At 30.2% G+C, this 18,652-nt stretch overlaps 2 protein-coding genes across 5 annotated transcripts; one reads left to right on the top strand and one right to left on the bottom strand.

Annotated features, from left to right (window-relative positions):
• Positions 1–472: 472 nt before the first annotated feature.
• On the bottom strand, positions 473–5,982 carry LOC123300721 (kelch-like protein diablo). 2 transcript variants are annotated; one of them, XM_044883360.1, is made up of 4 exons: positions 5,840–5,982; positions 3,857–5,485; positions 2,890–3,077; positions 473–672 (listed from the first exon to the last, which is right to left on the bottom strand). In XM_044883360.1, exons 2-4 carry the CDS (start codon positions 5,411–5,413, stop codon positions 630–632), a joined length of 1,788 nt encoding a protein of 595 aa, XP_044739295.1. In that variant the 5' UTR covers positions 5,414–5,485; positions 5,840–5,982; the 3' UTR covers positions 473–629. The 2 variants fall into 2 exon arrangements, with proteins under 2 accessions (XP_044739295.1, XP_044739286.1); XM_044883351.1 differs by lacking the exon at positions 5,840–5,982 and adding an exon at positions 5,547–5,666.
• A 123-nt stretch (positions 5,983–6,105) lies between these two features.
• On the top strand, positions 6,106–16,619 carry LOC123300734 (calcium channel flower). Of its 3 annotated transcripts, none has more exons than XM_044883381.1 (6): positions 6,106–6,299; positions 6,364–6,484; positions 13,130–13,337; positions 13,405–13,512; positions 13,701–13,812; positions 16,359–16,519. In XM_044883381.1, exons 1-6 carry the CDS (start codon positions 6,297–6,299, stop codon positions 16,380–16,382), a joined length of 576 nt encoding a protein of 191 aa, XP_044739316.1. In that variant the 5' UTR covers positions 6,106–6,296; the 3' UTR covers positions 16,383–16,519. The 3 variants fall into 3 exon arrangements, 2 of the variants coding, with proteins under 2 accessions (XP_044739316.1, XP_044739310.1); XR_006535394.1 differs by having other exon boundaries at positions 13,701–13,928; positions 16,359–16,471; XM_044883375.1 differs by lacking the exon at positions 13,701–13,812 and having other exon boundaries at positions 16,359–16,619.
• Positions 16,620–18,652: the final 2,033 nt, after the last annotated feature.

Genomic DNA, 18,652 nt, shown 5'->3' with positions numbered 1-18,652 from the left:
ATATTTTAATAATTACTTGTATTTTTTAAATATATAATAATATAATACACGTTTTTTTAAGAATTAATTAAACTTATTAAATGTTATATACATAATTATTTCAATTGAAAAAAAATAATATCTGTAAATTTTTTAAAACATGGTGTGTAGATGAAACGGTCATGATACATTCTTTTTTAATAACAACGAAAATATTTGATACCATGAGACCAATTCATTTATAAATATACGATAAAGACGATCATCAACAAGATTCGTCGTTCAAACAACGACATATATTATTTAATCAATAAATTTTTTCCTACCAATTGCACATAAATTTTTCAAAAACATAATTTTATTTTATAGAAATCTTACACGTTTGTTTTCTTTTTTTTTTCTCTCGAAACGATGCATCATTTTTTGTTTGTTTTAAATCTAATTATTAAGCTATTACAATACTTTGGATAAAAATTCATGTAGTTTTAAAAAATTTTGAATTTTCACGTTCATTTTGAAAATAATAAAACTGCTGAAGCTAAACAGGCGGAAGCATTTATAAAATAATAAATGTATAAGTCATTTTAAAATCAAAAACTTAACTGAGGTTGATGGTTTCACTCTTTTTTTAGAGATATTTTTGTTCTTAACTATTTAATGGACATTTTACTTGTATTTAGAACTGTTGCCGGCCTGAAAATGAAAAAAAAAATGTTAATTCCCTTAGTACATATAATTAATTTAAATTTAACGAACGTAAGATATGCAAATTTTATAACTGAAGGAAACGAAACCAGCTTTATCATAATTTTGACAACACCTTTTACTTTAAATTACAGTTACTTTTTATTTAGAAAATATTTGAGAATAATAAATTAATTTCATAAAAATTTTCTTTTTTTTGTAAATCTTGCCAGATAATATAAATACCTACATCGTGTATAAATTATTTAAAGACTACAAGTTAAAATGATTGGATTTCTTAAATATTTAACTAACTCTTATTATTAATAGCACAACAAAATTAAATAAAATATCATGTTAATAAATAAAAAATTGATGTATCTGTGAAATTTTCCAGTTGGTTTATTAGGTTGTAAAAACATCGAGTAGTTGGGTGATAATAAAAAAGTTCTAGCTTAAAAATTGACCGAGATATGTCAATTTTAAAATGGAATTTTTTTGCTCAATCAATCAAATGATAAAGTATCCATCTTGTAAACCGTTCAGATAGAACAAAAGTTTAAATGTAAAAGTTATTCCTTTAAAAACAAATTAAAAGCTTTTATTTGAATCATTCTTTCGTAAACATCACTGTTAGTTTATCCATGAAGGCGCAATTTTTCCACCTCCGAGAAGGAGTAGCTCCCACTTCCTGGGCAAGATCGCACAAAGTTTTGTTTTTAATTTCTTTAAGTAAGCTTTAAACAATGTAATCGAACTGTTTTGGTTCATTGACTGGTCCTGGATTCCGAAATTGTGAAATATTTATAACTTACGACTCTGTTAAATATTTCGAATATTTTGTGGTTTTTTGCTTGAATTTTTTTTAAACAGAGATATTAGGTATGATTATTGATTCAGACAGAAGAAAGTAGATTAAAATTCCTTTTAAATGATATGTTGAAAAATTTTTTTGTTGAAAAATGAGGGAGATGTACCCATTTCCATCTGGCTTATTTCGCATTTCATCCCTCGTTCGCATTTTATTGTAAAAATCATTGTTTTCAACGAAAAAGGGTATTTTACGTTTATTATTTAGGAATATAAGACAATTACAATAAGTCTTCTACAATATCAGTTTCTTTTACATTGTCACAACAAATCCCCATGTATGGGGATTAACATTATGAAGGAAAAGTAGTATAACATTATGGAGGAAATGTAGTAGCTTTTTCTCTTCCATGTATACTCATGTTCATTACCCCCCCCCCCTCCCTTAAAAACTGACTGACGAAAATTATATTATTTAATAAGTACAAAATTAAGATGTATAAATTTTATACCTAACGTTTGTTCAATGTTCAAAATTTTTAAATGTAAAGTCATTTTGTACAGCATGTGTATAGCTGTAAATTTATACCATGGAGGCTAGAGAACTTCTCCCGCTTGAGCTCGGCCTCCGAACTCAAGTGTCGTAGAAATTATAGATATTTTTGTACCACTATCATTGCTAGTTTTTCTTTTGCACCGAAGTGAATATAGTATAATAAATAGGTATGAATTAGCAAGTAACCAATTTTATTTTGAAGTGAATAAATATACGAACCGATAAATAAAAATAAATATTGCAATTTGTTTTTGAAAATTTAATTTAAAAACAAAATTGTACTTTGTTGAAAAATATTTAAGCTGCAAAAGATTTTTAAAATACTACATAAATGTGTGTCATATTTTTAAAATCAAACTAGCACCTTGATAAGCATTCAAAGAAACGATATATTTTTCTAATGATCCATAGATTTCTAATAAAATGGATTATTGTGCGCTGTAGATAATTTGTATTCAATTATTTCGCTAGTTGTGATAGTAAATAAAATTTACAACTTCAAAGTAAAAAAAAAAATGATGGAGGTGTACATTGAGAGACCTCGTGTTTTGCTGAAAAGAGCGACATTGTTTTAACTTAATTAAAATAACTTCAATGTACACTAGCGACGTAGCGCCATTCTAGGCACTCATGGGAATATTATTCAATACTTATTGATGCTTATAATAGATAAACAAATTCGTGCACTTTTTAGTGAAAGTTCAACAGCACACTTATTAATCACATCCAGAAGGCACCTTTTGTGACCGAAGTGAATGTATATGTTTTCGTAATTAAAAGAAAATGGCACTGCAGATTCAGATTAATAGATTGCATTTTGAGAACTATTTCTTGTAATAAATAATAAAAGAAATATGTACCATATATAGTTCTCAGTTTGAGGAGCTCTCATCACACCAACGCCACCACCTAAACGACGATAGTTCATTGCTCCACATAATCGCCATTGATTTTGTTCAGGATCGTAAACTTCAATTGTTTTTAAATATGCGGTACCATCGAAACCACCAACAGCATATAATTGGCCATTGACAACAGCAAGTCCAACCTATTGCCAATAAAAAATTATATATTATCAGACATTAAAAAAAATTTAGGAATCAATTTTTTGAATTAAGATTAATTTTTAAGTCTAATCCACACTTAACTATTTGTTTTAGAATTATTATCTCGTAAGCCCGAATTTTAAGTTTGAAACTATGAAAAATCGTGGCAAAGTTTTTTGTATGTCTCCGATCGATTGGAAAACATACAGCTTCCGATAAGCTTATGAAAAATAAACTGTGTAAATTACAAACACAATCTTATTCATTACTAATGTACAAAAATTTTTTTTTTTGAAACAAGGGATATTTGTATAAAACTAAACTGTATTTGCGATTAATTTCTACAATTTTGAGTACCATTTTTTTTTTTTTAATTTTTGACTTAACCATTGACACAATTGTTTTTAAAAGGTGCTCATTGTGTTCCTCTTTTTAATGCACATATTTAAACTATTTGCAACTTGGCTGCGGAAACAAATAACAATTTTTCGCACTTTACCGTCTTTTTTTAAGAAAATGCACTAAACCTTCATCTTCCAGATCAAGAACACGTATGTCTAAAAATTGCAAAATAAACTTGAAAATTTTACCAGTTTAGTTTGAGATCGGCATCTTTGGTACTTTTAAAATTTAATTTTTAAATCTAATTATTTTTTAAATAATCTTAAAAACAAGTTAAAAAATTTGAGTAAATACAGGAAATAGTCGTACAAGTGTACTAACCATTCGAAGCGACATTTAAGTATACGAAATTTTGATATTATCAAAACAAAAAACTCACCCCACTCCTTCTTGATGTCATAGCAACAATAGGACTCCATGAATTTGTATGAGGATTATATCTTTCGGCGCTAGATAATTCCATACAATCATCTCGTCCTCCAACTGCATAAATTAAATTGTTAAATACAGCACATCCTAGGTGTTTTCTTCTGGTTGACATTGGACTAACTGGAGACCATTTATTTTGCCGAGGATCATATCTTTCTACTGTATTCAATGGACATTGACCATCTGAACCACCAATTGCATATAAATATCCTCCCAATACAGCAACTGCTACGCCCAACCGTCTAGTTGTCATTGGAGCTACTTTTCCCCATTTGTTTTCTTTGGGGTCGTATCTTTCGACATGATTAAGACACTGAACACCATCCTGCCCTCCAACAGCATAAAGAAAACCATCTAGAACCGCAACACCAACACTAGTCCTACATGAAGTAGTTGGAGCAACATCACAAGACCATTGATTTGTTTGTGGATCATAACGTTCAATACTATTCAGGTACGATTGTCCATCATGGCCTCCAACAGCATACAGTAAGTCATTTAAAACAGCCACTCCAACGCCACATCGTCGCTTACTCATTGGTGCAACCATTTTCCAATCAACCGTTTGGGGATCAAACCGTTCAACAGAAGCTATTGCATCCCCTGAACACCATCCCCCCACTGCAAATAAAACTTCTCCTCGACGTGTCGGTTTCCGTGGTCGTGTCCTTGGTCCTTGCATTAATGGTCGTTCTTGTGGTAATAATAAATAATTTTTTGCTTCATCTACTAAATCACGACATGACTCGTCAGATCTTACCAAAAGGTCAGATCCAACAGTGCCAACTAAAAATTTCGGACTAAGTAATGGTAAGCGGACGTGTTGTAAAACTTGCGATAAATGTTGTCGACGATCAGAAACATTATATTTAACCCAAGACATACATGCATTGAAAACTTGTTCCTCCGTTCTTACATTCAACTCATCGGATGAAATTATATCTACTAATTGGCCAACAGGGAGTAATAAAAATTCTTCACTCTCCATAACTTCTTGGAAATTGTGTTGTGTAAATTTGTCAGCAATCCTTAAGAGTTCTCTACATGAATGTGTATCAGCAAATGCTCGAATTCCCAAACAGTTTGAAGGATCCAATTGCCGTTTCAGAAATTCACAACATATTTCTTGAATTTCTTGAAGTTGGAGTAAACATGCGGCGGGTAAAAGCGTTTGTACATTCGCTTCCTCAACAACGATGTGCGAAGTATAACAAAAATCAATTAACAAATCCATCGCTACCTCGTCAATATCTCGTATTGTGACTTCTGTTTGCCGAGATTCCGCCAATTCACCGGTGAACATAGCACGAAAGTAAGGACTACATGCTGACAAAATAACACGATGTGCAAATATTTTACGTGAGCCAACATTAAGAACAACATCGCAAAGTTCACGATGCCTTCGTAATACATTTAACTCAGTTAGCGTTGCTCTTGGATGTTTTTCAGAAGTGTGAGACAGTCGGGCTGGTGATGGGGGTCTTTCCCCTAAAACCATGTCTCCCATTCTGCCTCGGGCACCTACTGCTGTAGGCTGCAAGCCCAGCGGAGGGGACGCCCAACCCCACACTGAGTCAATCTATAAAAAAAATAAATCAATTTAAATTAAAATTTTTTGTAAAAGGTTAAAAAATGGATACCTTAGTGTTATTTCGAAAAAATTGAGTTCCATCATAATTTAAAACAGATCTCATAAGTAGATCCATCACATCAGTTAACCATGTTGATTTTTAGAAAATGTCATTCTAATTAGAAAAATATCAAGTGTCAAGCGTTTTGGGGAATTTAGGCAAGTGAAAATAAACTTTTTAATCAAAACATAATTAAATTAAACTCAAAGGTCATTAATAAATTATTCATAACATTACGACATTTTGTTCCCAAAAAATATAAACATTAATATAGTGTGAATTATTTTATAATAATACCATACCTTTATTCCTTTTTTGAAAACACGGTCACAAAATTTTGATACTTTTTTTATGATGAAGAATAAAATTTATTTACAAACTTCACAAAACTCCACTATCAGTCAAAAATCACTCTTGCGAGGGCAGGGAACTCTCTGACAACCAAGTGTTTTGAACACATTTCTCCAACATAAAGAAATATAAATTTCCGAACAAAAATTTATTGATTTAGTAAAATTTTTTAAAACTTGTTCTTAATTATCATAACGTGTTTTTATGTAACAAATAAGTGAATTTTATAGAAAATATTTCATATTAAAGTTGTGAATTATCTAAAAATATATTACATCAATATTAATAAAAACGAGGTTGGTAGTATTCTAACATACACCGACTTCCAACGATACATACAGATTATAATTCTTCGATCTGTCATATTCAATACTTGACACAAGTTGTAGTGAAGTTTTTACTTAGAAAATGGTATGTATTTAATGTTTAAAACATAATTAATTTCATTTATTTGACTTATATTATTTATTTGTAGTCATTTCAAGAGAAAATTGCGTCGTTAATGACCCGTCCGGGTCAAGAAAATCAGCCACAAGATGATACTCCTTGGTGGATGAAATATGCTGGTCGGGGGTTGGGAACAGTCGGAAGTGGATGTATGTATTTAGTTTTAGTTTTTCAATTTTTGGTTTGAAATTTAATATTAAATTGATTAAATCTGAATATAAATTTATGGTTATTGATTTTTAATTAGGTTTCTTTCATAATTAATATGGTTGAATATAATATATCTGTTACAATTACTAGTGATTTGTGTTTACATTCGTCAGCTGACTAATGATTTTTAATCCGATTGTAATTATTTCTTTGTTTAAATATTTATTCATTATTCAGTTAATTGAGCTCCCTTTATGTACTATTTAACTATTTAAATTAAACTGTAGATCGCGTTTTTAAATTAAAGAAGTAAATTTAATTTTTGGAAATAAGACATTAATTATATCTCGAAAATTAAAGCGATCATGTTTCTGAAATGGTTAACGAAATTTTTCCGGTCAGAATAATTTAATCACATTTGAAAATTCATAGATGGTTGTTAACTTTTTAGGAAAATTTACGGTTTTTTGCCTTTGTATTCTAATTTACTGACCATATGGTTCATTTTTATTTTTTATTCATATTATTAAATGAGATTTTTAAATTATACCGTAAATTTAGATTTGAAATTCGCGTCGTGTCTGTTTGGCAAAGAATTAAAATATTCGGTATTTTTACTAGGTTAGTTTTTTGACATGCTGCTACAAATAAAAATCGAATCGAATCATATAATTTAAACAACATTGATGGAAATAATTTAGTATTTCAAAATTAAATTTAAATGTTAATAAATATTTTAAAGAATTGGAAAATGATATCATTGTATATAATGAGATTTTAAGATTGGTTTTATTGAAAAATAACCATATTATCGGTGTGGCTATCCGCACAATACCGTCTACGGTCTAGACCGTCCACGGTATACCGTATACGGTCTATTTAGACGCGGTATGAAATTATTTTTGCCCTTTTATACCGTGGGGCCCTTATACCGTGCACGGTATACTTTTTCACGGTATACTCTTTATGCCGTCGAGCCCTTATACCGTGTGCGGTATAGTCTCGTCCACGGTATACACAATATAGATTGGAAGGATTATTTGAAACAAATGAAATATACCGTGTGCGGTATACTCTCGTCCACGGTATACATTATACAGATGGGAAAGCGTATTCTACAGAAATGTAACATACCGTGTGCGGTATACTCTCGTCCACGGTATACATTATACAGATGGGAAAGCGTATTCTACAGAAATGTAACATACCGTGTGCGGTATACTCTCGTCCACGGTATACATTATACAGATGGGAAAGCGTATTCTACAGAAATGTAACATACCGTGTGCGGTATACTCTCGTCCACGGTATACATTATACAGATGGGAAAGCGTATTCTACAGAAATGTAACATACCGTGTGCGGTATACTCTCGTCCACGGTATACACAATACAGATGGGAAAGCGTATTCTACAGAGATTTTTTGCCGTGCGTGGTTTTTAACCGCACACGGTAAGCTATAACACACGGTATGCGTTTATACAGAGATTTTCAAGCCGTGCGAGGTTTTTAACCGCACACGGTAAGCTATAACACACGGTATGCGTTTATATTGGGATTATTAAGCCGTGAATGGTTCTATACCTCACACGGTAAGCTATAACACACGGTATGCGTTTATACAGAGATTTTCAAGCCGTGCGAGGTTTTTAACCGCACATCGTACATCTATATATTTAACTTGTGGAGCCTCGTATGCTTTTATACTAATTAATTTGAATAAAGTAAGTAAGGAGCTTCGAATTGATAATAAAAATTGAATAATCTTCCACAAAAAAAACTACATCCTCGTAGATGAATAAAGTACAACATAATGTACAACTGATACAAGTCACAGTATTTTACTATGACTTGTGGAGTGGAGCACAAGTTACAGTATTTTACTATGACTTGTGGAGTGGAGCACAAGTCACAGTATTTTACTATGACTTGTGGAGTGGAGCACAAGTCACAGTATTTTACATTTACTTGTGGAGTGGAGTACAAGTCACAGTACTTTACTATGACTTGTGCAGTGGAGCACAAGTCACAGTAGTTTACTTCCTAGTAGACATAGGGATAGTTCGACCACATAGGTACTAACTTTCCCACCAACTAACTTCGGTACTAAGTACAGCTACGGTCAGAAATGTCGTCTTATTTCTCTACACTGTCAGTTGGCAAAAGAAGACGGCATTTATGTCCGTAGCTGTACTTAGTACCGAAGTTAGTTGGTGGGAAAGTTAGTACCTATGTGGTCGAACTATCCCTATGTCTACTAGGAAGTAAACTACTGTGACTTGTGCTCCACTGCACGGTATAAGGGCCCCACGGTATAAAAGGCCAAAAATAATTTCATACCGCGTTTAAATAGACCGTATACGGTATACCGTGGACTTAAACTTAAAAAATTTTAGTCTATCCATCCAATGGAAATGTGAATTTTCATTCCTTATACGTTCTCTATGTAGCACTCACCCTACAATTTTTCTATCCCAAAGACATTTTTTGTGTGAAGTTAACGAATGATACTTCAGTATTATGGATAAAATAAAAGTCAATTTTTGCCATACTTACTAAATGTCTGAAAATATTTTGGTAATTTTTTGTAATGTTAATATGCGTTTACAATTTTCCTGTAAAAAATAATAATTAACCAGAATCATCTAAAATTTTTACATACTATATTTTATTGCTATTATCAAAGGGTCCCCATTATCAAATAATTGTTTTAAATAGCAATTATCTTATCTATTGATTATTTTACTTAATACGTAATAAATTTTGAGCATATAAAGATATCGAAGATTTCATGCCAGTAGAGCGTATCTGCCAATTTACCGATTTTGAGAAATTTTGCCAGTACATTCCATATTTTAAGGAAAACATTGAGTCTAAATTTTATTTAGCTTAAAATACTGAGATATTGTATTGAAATCTTGGAGCGTATGACTTTTAATAAATAATTTACTCGTTCGAAAACGGCATATATAAGTAATTATATTAGTAGCGAACTAATGGCACGCACGTACTTAAGACTTAAATAAAATGTTTTCGTGCAAAAAAAGTAGTGAACTAATAGGACACCTCCTTGGAGTAATAGTAATAAAATGCATGTGGATAAACTATTCACAAATACAAGTGATTACAAATAAAAAATAAATTTTGTGAACCGGCAATGTAGGAGAAAACATAAACTTTTAATTCTTTTAAATATTGTATCCTATTGTACGAATCATTGTAGTAAGCGGGTTTTACGTACAATAATTTATTCTATTCTATTCTATCTATATAAAAGAAGTAACTGACTGATCGATCAACGCAGAGTTTAAACCACTGGGTTATTAAGCATCAAAGTTTGTACACAAGTTCCTAAAATGACATCAGGGTGAACTAAGAAAGGATTTTTGGAAATTCATCCTCTAAAGGCTTAACAAGTGGATGAAATTTTGTGTAAATAATTTTATAGATGAATATAGATCAACGTTTGCTATAATGTCATGTTAATAAAGTTTTTTTTAACTCCATGTGGTTTATAATAATTACAAAAGAGAATTCTAATTATTCTTCTCACAAGCAGCAGTTTGGAATACTTCTTTATAAATCGAAAATCAGAAACTATATTTAATCGTATACGAAAAATTTGAAACAATGGTTATAAAGATATGTATATAAGGTTTAAACCGGCAGAAAAACTCGAGGAAAAAAAAACCTTTGAAGATAGAAACTTGAATTTTTTTAACACATTTCTAAAGGAAACACAGTATAAAGCATGTTTTTACTAAAGAATGAATATTTGATACAGAACTACTAATAGTTACGGTTCTATAAAATATCTACTAAATTTTTTAATTTTTTCTTTCCTCTCATGAACACTATGTTCTCCTATTCTTATTTTAAATATAAAAAGTGGTATCCAATTTCTGTTCATAAAAATAAATATTACTAATAAAAAAAAAAAAAAAAAAGAATCAATCACTCCAGTTGTTGTTTATACACTTATCTGTTCGGCCAGTGCAAATTTGCATGTTGGGCTTTTTGACATTATAGTTGAATCTAAGGAAGGATTTTTGAAAATTTTACTCCTAAGGTGGTAAAAAAGCGGATACAAATTTTTGGATACATTAATATAGGTGTATATGTGTGTCTATTGGATATACCTATAGAAATGTCAGCGGGTAACATGGGCTATATTTTATTTAAAAAATTTAGGACACCACTAAATTAAAACCAACGAAATTAGCGGGGATAAGTGATGGCAAATGAAATAAAATTTTATAACGCAATATTCTTTGTATTTAAAATTGCAGTTGACCAGAGAAGCGAGTGGATTAACTGCTAGGTAGCTAATATTATCCAAAAAAGCATACGAAGAACCATAACGCGTAAATAAATAAATTGCATTGGAATTAGATATAATCTTTACTTCCGAAGCAATAAAAAGTTAATACAAATTAAATCTAATATACGAGTGCTTTCACAAGAACATTAAAAGAAATTAGTAAAACTTACTTACTCATTTTGGCGGATTCCCCCTTCTGGCATGAGGCACTCGATATTTTTTTATAAAAGTAACAATTAAAAACTATTTTCTTTATTTCGTTTTTATACACAATTTATGGCAAAAAAATTTGTCCAAAATTTTAAAAAATAATTGTTTGTAGTCTTATAAATATTTATAAAATGTCATCGGATTATGACAAAATATATGGTTTGAAAAGCTCTAATTTCCACCCCACTTTGGATTTTTCTTATTGACAAAACTTATATGAAGACAATTCAACAGGTCCCCCTTTAGATATTCTTTTTCATGACAAGATTCACATAAAAACATAAAATTTTAAGCTGTACATTATGTCAAAATATTCATAGCTACTAACCATAATATAATGTTTCTTATACAGAAAAAAATTTAAAGCTGCTTGAATATGTCTTCGCGTTTTTAGGTAGCTCCATTTAATACAGAATATACAGAGTTTTCAAAAAGCATGAGAACAGTCGAAGAACTCGAGAACATCACTTGAAATATCTTAAATGAAAATCTCTATTTTAATAGCCTGTATATATGTAACTTATATGAAGGTATACTAAGTTTAGTCACAAGTTTGTAACCCTTAAAAATATTGATGCTACGAACAAAATTTGTGAATAGGTGTTCATAAAAACACCTAAACACCAAAAGAGATTTCAAACTGAAATTTATATAGCGTACTCAGGACGTAAAAAGTCAATTGAGTCTTGTAAACCGTTAGAGGTAGAAGAAAAGCATAAATGTAAAAAATGTTCCTTATAAAAAATAAATAACTTTTGTTTGAAACATTTTTTCGTAAACATAAATTTGGCATATGAATCAATCCTATTTAACGAAAGGTACAATATGAGCTAGGTGTGCCAGAGTTTATCCTGGCAGAAATATTTTTTATATTTTTAATAACTGCATTTTCATGGGAATTAATTTGTAAGAGACCATTTTATTGCAAATTTTCTTCAACTAGTAAAAAATTCAGCGAAAAGCAAAAAAATTGTATTCATGAGAAAGCTCAATTTCTTCCCTTTAATTTGATATACCAGGTCCCCTATGTTGAACAATCCAACCGAAAACTTCTTAAGGCCGCTATTTATTTGGTTTTCGAAAATTTTCGAATGTATTTTCTGGAATTTGTTTTCGTTTTACAAGAATGTTTCACAAGGTTAAACAGTGATGTTTACGAAAACATTTTTAAGTTTTATCTCTTTTCGTTTTTAAGTTATCGTGTTCACAGACAGACGGGCGGACAGCCGGAAATGGGCTTAGATGACTATACACAAATTTTGTTAAACCTTTTTAAGCGTTACAAACTTCGGATATTACATATATACAGTGTTTAAAAACCGATTAACAACAAAATTTTAATAACAAAAAAGCTTTTGAAAACATGTAAATATTTGGACGTGACGAAGACATAGATTTTCATAGCTCGAGCTATACTAGTTGAAAAAAAATTTGTACGTGTAGCATTTACACGCGGTTGAAACTTTTATGAAATAGCAAATATTACATTAAAATTTATTATTTTATAATTGTTTCTACCATGGTATAAAGTTGTTGCGGCTATTATAGGACACTGGTTGGGCGGCAGGCATGCTGAACGCATGGGCCTGGCAGTCTATCACGACTGCTGCAGGCGCTGTCACAGTGGTGAGGAGAAGGAGACATGTCTCATCTGTCACTACCCAGCTCTTGTCATGAGGAGATTGACTTACTTGAGTCAGGCTCTCTTTGATGACCTCTCCGACTTAAGTCCGTCGTCGTCAAGGCACTCCTGCTGTTCTTCGGGGGTGGGCCAACCCTTTTTCGGTATCACAACGAACCCTATGGTCTAAGTGTGTCCCATCCCAGGACAGCCAAGTCTAACCTAACCTAACCTACCATAGTATATCACAATATTTATTAATTTCCTATTTATTTGTATAATTATATAAATAAAAGCAAAACTATATCCAATGCTCTTCTTATGTTCAAATGTTCTGCTTGATTATTTGCTAATTATTCAATTTGCCACCAAAATTTGAATTTCAAAATTTGTGTCTAAATTTTATATACTTTGAAATTAGTTGACTAATTTGATGAACATTTCTTTGCTTTTTGTACTAACTTAATCTTTACAAAATTTTTTACTTTCAGTTGCAATTTTATTTGGATTATACAATTGTTTTGGAATACTTCTTGGTGATGTTAGTTGTCTGTTAGGTGGTATGTGGCAAATGCTTGCAGGATTTTTAGTGATTGTTTGCGAAGCACCTTGTTGTTGCTTGTTTATTGATTTCGTGCAGCAGATTAGTGATTTTGTTGATAAACGTCCTAATTGGAATAAAGCCGTTTTATATATGGGGTAACGTTTTTATTTCGACCATTACAAAATTTTAAATTTAAATATTAATTAAATAATTTTTCTCCAGAATTGCCATACCGCCGATTATGTTTTGTCCTGGTCTTGGCAGTATTTTTGGCAGTGGTCTTATTTTTGGAACGGGTGTTATTTATGGAATGATAGCACTTGGAAGAAAGTACGTAAATATTAGAGTATTTATTAAAATTATTCGATGGGATTAAAATTTACTAAGCTTTAATATAAATTAATGCTTCTTTTTTTTTGGTGTATAATTTATATAACTAACTAATGTTATATTTTTGGGTTTTTGTTATGTACTTAACATAAATTTTTGTCTTGTGTTTGGGTACTTGTGTTGTATAGAGGATCACGGCAAGATATGGCCGCGATGGCATCACCGGGAGCTTTGAGTCCTACTGGAGGGGTGGGGGGTGTTCCTGGCGATCATCACACTACACTAATGGAGGATCCAGATGTATGGCGTCCAACTTAAATATCTTCATGTCATCATCATCAACCCGCGCGCGCGCTTCTACATTAGCCTCCTGTTGTTTAAAATCGTCCTTATCTTCATAGACTTCTAACACTAACGTCAGGCATCAATATATTTATTTTATTGTTAATGAAAGTATTTTTGTTTTATTTGAAAAATTTTGGTTTTTTTATGATTTTGTAGACTTCATGATTTAATTTTCTAAACAGGATTCCATTTCCATCTATTTTAGTGAACTTTTTTGAGATTCACAAATTATGTAACGTCATGATGTTTTCGCGAAGCGTTTAAGTTGGTATTCATATCAATTTTAAAGAAATTATGCGCGTATTATAATTTAAGACCTATTAAAACATCCTTTATTCATTTTTCATTGTTTTGTATTACGGATTCGTATATCAGCTATCAAGTAATCATCATTGGTGTAAATTATAAATTGGTGGCGGTTTCAATTATATGGTGATTATTTAGTGCTTAAAATATGTATCTAAAACAACTTTGGAGGAAAATAGGATCTCGGGTTTGCAAGTGCCGAAAGCATTGAAATTTTTTCATATTTTCACTGTAGTTTTCAACCGTTGTATCATTTGCAAACATCCTGTTATTTTTTGCATATTGTATGTTCAATGAATTTTTTTAAACATGTACGATAGACTACCTCAATTTTCCGACAGATACGATTAAAACATCAATTTTATTTATTAATTCTCTAAAATTCAAGTAAGCAATCATAGAGAATATTCGTTAAATTATGGTCTAACCATCTTTTATAACAGTACTTCTCCGCTTTACGTGAAATCAGTAATTATGAATACTACAAAAGCATAATAAATAAGTTCAACTTTATTTACTAATCATTTTAATCACTAATTAATTTAATTAACTTTTGTTTGCACGTTAATGTTAGAATTTCTATATAATTTTTCTTTCAAAAAAAAAAGCATGCATTTTGTATATGATTTGAGTATTTCATTTTTCATTATGGTGGTGTTTGGATGCTTTAGTATCTTCCATTTCTCACTAGCATGCTTCTCTATGATTCTACGCATATTTGGGTGCAAAATTTTTTTGAGGATTGTTCTAGATCTTAATAGAAAATACCTCAAGTCGTTTGCCCTAAATAAACAACAAATTTATTTAAAGAAAATAATTATGGCCATTATATCAATTATGAGATTTCGCATAACTATTCAAATTTCTATCGATTCTTCTAGGATAAGGCGAAAATGACCATCGTTTTATTATTACATAAATGTACAGGATGTATTATAAATCATTATATGTCGAACCTAAAAGTGCTTCGATTTAATGCACCGTTAACGAGATACGACTTCGTTATTTAACGTTTTTTATTTTAAGAATTCCTCGACTTAGCATATCGAATGTTAAAATTTGTATTTAAGAACTAACTTGAATATATTAAAATTAGGGATTAAATGGGCAGATGATTAACTGTAGAAAATTTTCTCCTTTGCGATGCCCCTGTAATACATGTTCCATTCGGATTGTGCAGTTTAATGATATTGTACTGTTTATTGTTTTATGTTCTAAATTAATTATTTTTTGCGACTAATGCTAAATAATACAGGCTTCATATTTAAAAAAAATAACCCTTCCGGTTTTTCAACGGAATATGTTTGTAAATTCTCTTTTTTCTTTGCATTTCACAATTTCATTATGCATCTAAGAGATTAATAATTTTTCAGAGATTGTAGGGCAACTCTTAATGAAGAAAATTTTTTTTTAATTGCGGCTTTGTTACCAATCGCACACGGCTTCTCCGAAGCAACTACTTTGCTTTTTCCAAATTGTTCGGAAACATTATTTTGTTTCTGCACACTTAAACCCCGAATGGATTTCCTGCGAGTCATACAAGCCGAGAAAATAAATGGCAAAAAACGCGTTTTTTGACATAAAACCGTGTTTTTTCGTTAAATTTCGAACAGATTTGATTTTTGTTAGTCTCATTTTGTTTTTGTTTTTTTGCGTTACAACTTTTTAATTTTTTGTTTGTTTATTAATAATGCTTTTTCGGTCTTTTTTGTTGTTGCAAAACCCCGGTTTTTTAATAAACATCTACACTACGATTTTTTTCAAAGTATTTTTTCTTAAAAAATATTTTTCTTGTAATTATCCCGTCGAAAAACCGGGCGGCCTAAACTAATATATATTATGCTGATAATATGTTGTTACCCACTGTATAAATATTTTATACATTAATAAACTATGAAAATAAGATTGACGAAAAACTGAAAAAATTCTTGCAAAATCTTCATCTAACAACAATGGTTGAATTTTCAATCTATAAATTCACTAAAAATTGACAAAAAAAGTTATAACCTCTTGAAATCTGAATTTGCGGGAAAACAGCTTTAGGATTTTTCTATACTCTATAGGGACTTGGGCAACCCTAAAAAATATTGCACTTAAATTAGCGTTGGGCCGTAGGGAAGTATCCCTTTTAGTTTAGTTACAAACGTTATTATACTCAAGTCGTACAAACACAATATGAAATTTTATAATTATAGGGCTTCAGCAGAAGAAATGCGTAATAATGCAATAGCAGCAGGCTTGGCACCACAAAGTAAACCAGATAGTGCCGTGCGGATACCACCACAACTATCATCGAATATGCGCTCCACACTTGTTGAAAATGCTGCACCAATTAGTTTTACAGGTGTTCCAGTTCCCAACGATAGTAATGTATGATTAGACAGTTTTGTTCTTTAACCAAACGTAGATTTACCAAGATAATGTATCATAAGCAAATCAAAAATATTTTACAATATTTTTTTAATTTATTTATCATTTTTATAAAATTATATGAGAAATGTTTAAAGAACACTCTTGTATAGTTTAGCAATATTCAAATTTATTGCAAAGAATTATTATCTATGCATTGTTTTTTTTTTTTTTTTTTTTATATTAATTAATATAGTTAATTTTAATTAATTTTTAAATAATTGTACATATTTAAAATATATATCACGGTATGCTTTTTGTAAAAATAAATATTATTCTAGAAAGTGTTTAGCCAAGAAATAATTTACATCGACTGATTTAATTATATTTATGTTTTAAAAAATCGTTTTGTGAAATTCAATGAAAAATTTAACTTAGAAAATTCTTTCAAAACAAAACAAATGATAATAGTAACACCAATTTTACAGACAAAGCGAAATTTTATAATTGATCTCAAAAAAGCAAAACAGACTTAAACTTCGACGATGTCGTTGTGTTTTCCATTGTCTCGTTATTGATTTGACACATAATGAATGTTATATTAAGTTTTTGCATGAAAATTATTGTTTTTGATTGGAAGAACTTTTTGCAGTTTGAAACAAAATCTATTCAGAAAATATTTTTATCTTATGCTAAAATCTGCGATAAATTTTTTTTTTTATGGTGTTGTTACTTGTTATGAATGGTTTTGTTTATAATATTTAGGCCTTATCTAGATGTATTCCAAGGTGTAGAATTTAATTAATTAAAGTTTAAAATGAACTGAAACGTTTATTCCGGATACTCTTTAAATTCCTAATTAAACGACTGTCTTATATTTAATATTTTTACTTTCTATTTAATCGGAATGCTTCCCACAACATAATTTTGAAAGTGAAAATATAGTAAAATACAGCAGCTACTTATGTTAATTCAGTAATAATTATTAAATAGTGACGTTTATACTTTCAAATTTGCATTCCTGAATTTTTAGCTACAATGTTGCTTATACATATTAGTCTTAAAATTGAGTCATACGGTTTATTCACATGTAGCAGGATTGTGTCAGATCTACCGAAATGCGTCATTATTTTATTTTATAATAGAAATACGTTTTTCTCATTTGAGCAATCGATTTTAGTTGTATTCTATTTGTATCATTGCTATTCCCTTTTCAAATATTACAATGTGTTCAGGAAATGATGAAGTTTATGATGGAAGATTAACGATATAAATGGGAGACCGTAGAAGCTGCTCTATTGTTCTGACACGATTCTACGGTGAATAAAATTTTGAAAGGCTCACAGGCAATTGATTTTCGTATAACTGCTTATGTATCTATGTTTTAGCCATTGAAATTAGTTATAATGCCAATTGATTACATCAGCCAGAATTTGGTGTGAGTAGTTTACTTCAATAATGTATTTTTTTGAGATGTATTTTCTCCAAATCACTATTTTTCTCCATAGATATCGAATAGCTAATTTATAATACATCAATATTTTTTAGTTATACGTATGTTCTAGACAACGAATTATAAACATACTTTTTTATAAGGGTAGATTCATATGACATTTAATCAGTGTTGCCAACTTTCAATTCTAAGGCCCACTAAACAGGCGATAGAAAACCACTAAAAAACAACTAGAGAGCAATAATATTGCCAGAAATGATATTGAAATATTAAATTATTTAAATTATTTCACCACTAAAGGTAGAAAAATAGTAGAAAAAAACCACTAGTTTTAGTGGTAAAACTACTAAGTTGACAACACTGCATTTAATTGTACTTTTTCTTACAAAGCCCATTTTAAAAATATTTACAAATCCATTAATTTAAATGCATTCTTTGTGCCAACAATTGTTCTTTTTTTTAGATAATGAACTTTAACTGTTGAAATTTTATAAAGAATGAAAACGAAAACCGTATAGTTACGATTTTTTTATCAAAGTATTTAGTAAACATTCTCTGAAGTAAATAAAAGGATTCGCAACTCAAAAATTCCAGCCTCGGCTACTACAAATCAAATACACAGCTATTTTCAAGACCATCTTAGGCAAAACCTACAAACTGACAAAGATATGAATTAACTTAGGTTTA

This window comes from Chrysoperla carnea, chromosome 1 (genome assembly GCF_905475395.1).
Source record: "Chrysoperla carnea chromosome 1, inChrCarn1.1, whole genome shotgun sequence".
Classification (NCBI taxonomy): domain Eukaryota; kingdom Metazoa; phylum Arthropoda; class Insecta; order Neuroptera; family Chrysopidae; genus Chrysoperla; species Chrysoperla carnea.
The sequence above is the reverse complement of the archived record's forward strand: the minus strand, read 5'-3'. Positions and strand labels throughout refer to the sequence as shown.